At 34.0% G+C, this 5055-nt stretch overlaps 1 protein-coding gene across 1 annotated transcript; it reads left to right on the forward strand.

Moving 5' to 3' along the window:
- The first annotated feature begins 437 nt into the window (after positions 1-437).
- LOC132742527 (P2X purinoceptor 7-like) lies at positions 438-1911 on the forward strand. Its single transcript, XM_060730961.1, has 2 exons — positions 438-876; positions 1484-1911. Exons 1-2 carry the CDS (start codon positions 772-774, stop codon positions 1751-1753), a joined length of 375 nt encoding a protein of 124 aa, XP_060586944.1. The 5' UTR covers positions 438-771; the 3' UTR covers positions 1754-1911.
- Positions 1912-5055: the final 3144 nt, after the last annotated feature.

The following is a 5055-nucleotide window of genomic DNA, read 5'->3' on the forward strand; positions in this document are numbered from 1 at the left end:
TAGCCAACAAAAATGGAATTATTCTTTACTTCAAAGGTTGGCATTACATTTTTACAACTTAAATGATTTAAACAATATTTACATCATATAGTAGGTCATAACTTATTGTTTAGTAACCAGTCAACTGAAATGCAATGCAACCATCTTTCATTGAAAACACAACAGTCTTTTGTTGCCTTTCACATCTCTGTTCAATTTATACCAAAGAAAAAAAAATTATGTGGCTAACAACATCACTTGAAATATGATAATTAAGAATAGAAGCAATTCATTAGCGTTTATCTTGTTTTTTTTGTTACTAGAAAACACAAAAAGAAAAACTAATGACATTTTTATCAAAACCAAAGTACTGCCTGGTAATGCAGTAGCAGAACCACTTTTTGAGACAGTAATGAAGTACCAGTACCGGTAGTGGCAACATTTTGTAAGAGTAATTCAGTATCAGTACTTGCAAAATCACTGCATTACATACTGCAGTACCATTAATGCAGGTCTGATTGCAACCTACAAATACAGTACATTGTATATGTACATTTACTACATTTGTGACTGGTTTTAAAATAGCTACAAATTTTTTTATATATAATATTCTTCATCACAGCTTTTCATAATTACATTTCAGGAGGTGATACAGAGTATAGAGGCAGACAAGCTGCGCAGTCTAGTTCTGGCTCTATTGACAGAGAGCCAGGACTAGTGTTTGACCTCTGCGAAAGTGAGGACAGTATTCCTCCGAGCCACAATCCACCATCACCAACCCCTTCGGAAGGAATGGCACCTTCATGGTGCAAGTGTGGAAGATGCCGAGAAATGGGGGCAGACATAGACAACAAGTGCTGTGGCTGCCTGCCAAGAAATTGCGTTTCAACAAGAGATGTAAGACCAATTTTCAGCAACATTTATACTTTATCGACTAAACAGTAAATTGCCCTTATGATGCAGCCTCATTTATTTTCTGAAATCTGATAAATATTAATTTTTCTCTTTTTTGCATTTGATGCATATTAATTTTTAGTTTTGACATTGATTAGGAATATATCCAGTTGTACATATATGTAAAAACACTGATGTGTGAACACTCCTTATTTGAGCATACATGCAAATTTTAAGCTGTATGCCTTCAGACAAGCCAAAATTTTCCTAGAAAATCACAGTTGAGAAAAACAGGAATGAGATTTAAGGAAAGTAAATGGAATAAATAACACATGTGCAATAAATGACTGATCATTGCATTATTTATATTTCTAATGCTCGACTTTTACCGAAGATGCTATTTTTTTGCATATTTTGGCCTCTTTATGATTATTTATATAGATTGTATGCATCACTAATTTTGCAGTGTGTAAATTACTTTCTTCAATCACTTCACAATATTCAATTTTTAAAAAGATTTTCAAAATGTTCATGACAATAAGCATAAATCTGCAGGCATGCTGCTTTAATGGTTTTACATCAAAATAGCAGATTATCATTGTTCTTGCAGGAAATGGAGAGGTTGGTGTTGGACCCCCAAGTGCTGGCTCTTGGTCAGAGTTTTTACTCAGATATGCTAGCTAGGAGGGGCCAGAGGGTGGAAAATACCAACAAAACCATGCGGTACTCAGCTTATAGGAATTTCACCCTCTGGCGGCACGGGCGACTTGGTGCTGGGGTACGTAGGGTTGTCCCTAGTTGCTGCGTGCTATCCATAAGAGCAAGGTACCCAAGTGCAACAGGGACCTACACTGGCTTTGTCCCAGGCAGATTTGTTTGAAATTTTATGTTATAATTTGAAAAAATAAAAACAAGTTTAAAATATAAGTGAAATTTTTATTATATCAAACCATCAGTTTTTGTTCAGTACTTTATAAACATATTCAAAGACAAATGTTTGCACTTGCCCACAATCACTTAAATGAATCATATCAAATGAGTAAGTGATAATCATAAGCAAAGCATAATTTTGTTACCAAGTTTGAAAATGAGAAAAGAAGAAAAGTTCTTTTATTTAAATAAAACATTTGCAAAAGTGTGTATTTTCAAAGTCCTTCAATAAACAAACACATACCTAAGCTAAATTTGAACTCTATTTGCATTATCTGTGTACCCACAATTATTACAAAGAGCTTTATTTAAGAAACCATGTTTTTCTGTCAAAACAGAGCAAGGGCACTTGCAGGACAAGGCCAAATAATAGCTCACAGTCATCAATTTGACCTTTAAGGTCCTGGACTAAAATTGTGTCTCAATATGACTTAATAATCCATTTATAAATAATGAAGTTATATACTGTTACAGAAAACAAGCAAGAGAATACCATTAACTTGTCATTGAAAGTCAATGACAATTAAAGGTCACATCTAAATATTCAATATGTTTGGAAGCAAGTCTTCTTTTGTCCAAAACTATGACAATAAAGCAACATTAAATAATTTAACATTTACAACAGTCAATGTCATTTAAAGGTCAAGGTCAGTTCAACCTTTGCGAAGGTTTATCCAAGGGATTGTTTTATCCCAACTTGAAGATAATTCAAATACTCAGTTAAAGTTAAATAATAGCAAGATAAGTTTAAAATGTCCATCTTATCCTGAAGAATCTTGATATGAAGTTAATCCATTCACTATAACCAAGTTATAGACAGTTACAACGTTAAAAAATCATTAATTTGGCCTTCAAAGTCATTAATGAAGGTTAATGTCTGGTTTTCTTGAACATCTAACCTGAAAAATTGTTAAGTTCAAATTTAGAGACAAGCCATTCAAAAATAACCTTGAAGCCACTAATAGCAAAACTCGAGCAAAATTTAGACGTTTGATCTTGACAATTATAAATGAAGTTTAGCCTGGGCTACTTGAAGGTCTTGTCCCAAAGGTTGTTGAGGACATGTATGAAGACAATACATCAAGAACTTAAAAAGTTTTTATCAAAGATAAGTTTGCGGACGGCAAAAAGTCTAGCGCTTATATATCAGTGGCAAGAAATCAAATTCAACCTTTGTTTTATGATGAACCAAATGAGCCGTGTCATGACAAAACCAACATAATAGGTTTGCGACCAGCATGGATCCAGACCAGCCTGCACATCCGCGCAGTCTGATCAGGATCCATGCTGTTCACTTACAGACCCTACAACAAGTAAAGAAACTGATAGCGAACAGCATGGTCTGGATCCATGCTGGTCGCAAACCCATTATGTTGGTTTTGTCGTGACACGGCTCAAATATTACTACAATTCGGCATCACATTTAAAGAGTTATTATCTGGAAACTGAGTTTCTTTTTTTGAAACAAAATTTTAAAAAAAAAATGTTCTTACAGTCTGCATCAAAACTATCTATACACATTACCATCCTTGAATTAATCAATTTACATGTTTTGAAGTCAGGATAACCTACCAAATTATAGCCTCATAACAGATTGAATGTCCTAAAAGAGCAATTGAATCATTTTTGATTTCCAATGACTCACAATATTTCTTCAATGAAAACATTAAATGAAGACCTAAAAATACAGCCAAATATAATATCACATACATGGAAATTCCAAGGATATAACAAAGTGACCTTTTTAAAATGGCATATTATCAATTTAACATCCAAAACATGAATGTATCTGATTGAGTGTCAGTACGCATGCATAACTGTGCACTGGTAATTATGTACTTGTATAGTAACTTCATTGTTACACTCAGTTGTAAATGTCTATTTCTCATCCCCAAACACTTAGTTGTACATGTCTATTTCCCATCTCCAAACACTCAGTTGTAGATGTCTATTTCTCATCCCCAAACACTCAGTTGTACATGTCTATTTCCCATCTCCAAACACTCAGTTGTAGATGTCTATTTCCCATCCCCAAACGCTCAGTTGTAGACGTCTATTTCCCATCTCCAAACACTCAGTTGTAGATGTCTATTAAAACGTTCAGTTGTAGATGTCTATTTCCCATCTCCAAACACTCAGTTGTAGATGTCTATTTCTCATCCCCAAACACTCAGTTGTAGATGTCTATTTCTCATCCCCAAATCTGGACTTTTTCTGTTCCATTAAAACACAAGAAGGAGGGGGAGACAATTCTGATAATGTACGTTTCATTTTTCTTGGATCTGATGGTGTCATCTCCTGAGGAGCTGTTAAAGGAATGTCACTTGAAACAAAATGGTCTATGATCTGTCTCAAAAGTTCGGGAATGTATTCATATTTCTTTGGCTGCTTTTGGGGATAACATGTCCAGTTGTTACTCTTTTTGGAATACATCCTATGAAGTCTGAAAAAACAAACAAAAACACTTTAACACAGTAGGGGAGTTTGTCTTTATTAGATCTGTTTAACAAAAGTTAAAGTAAATTTAATAATGTCTCTTATTTCACTGCAATAGCCTTTACAATCATCAAAGAAACATTAAACTGCTAACAGAAAACGGATTATGCACCATACTGTACTCATTGAAAGTTTAAACTGACATCATACATGTACAATAATCTGATAAATACTTTACAAACTTATTATATTATAGAAATTGTTTTATATGAGCGTTACAAAAGGAAATATTTTCAACGATTTTCTAAACATAAATAAAAAATTCTGTAAATACTTGGATTTTTGTGCGTTTTAAAACAGTTGGCACTTTTATAATGCGTGACATGATCTGAATACCCCATCGGAGCCCCATCCGATTCGACATCATTGTTTACAAATAAATATGGGTATAGCACCTAAATGAGACATTTTAGTTACGGTGTTGAATATAAATGAAAACCAATCCTACTTATATCGACGAACAACTACCATTTCCCCCTCAATAGTGAAAAATAAATCAAAAATTTACTTAGTCGATTCTACTTACCACCGATCAAGAAGAGCCGATGCAACTTCGTCATTCGTCTTGACATTCAGGGCGTTTTTGCATCTTTCCATCTACTAAAATTTCTCAATGAAATTCTAATTATATGTGACGATAACTCGTATTTCTTTTTGGACTCTTTTTTCGTAGCTAACCGCTCCTCCTCTGACTTTCTCTTCACCCGTTCCTTTTTCAGTCGCTCCGCCATTTTTTTAAACTGTTGATCCATGTGA

The sequence above is a fragment of the Ruditapes philippinarum genome, unplaced genomic scaffold (genome assembly GCF_026571515.1).
Source record: "Ruditapes philippinarum isolate M1 unplaced genomic scaffold, ASM2657151v2 ctg160_1_1_1_1, whole genome shotgun sequence".
NCBI classification, from domain to species: domain Eukaryota; kingdom Metazoa; phylum Mollusca; class Bivalvia; order Venerida; family Veneridae; genus Ruditapes; species Ruditapes philippinarum.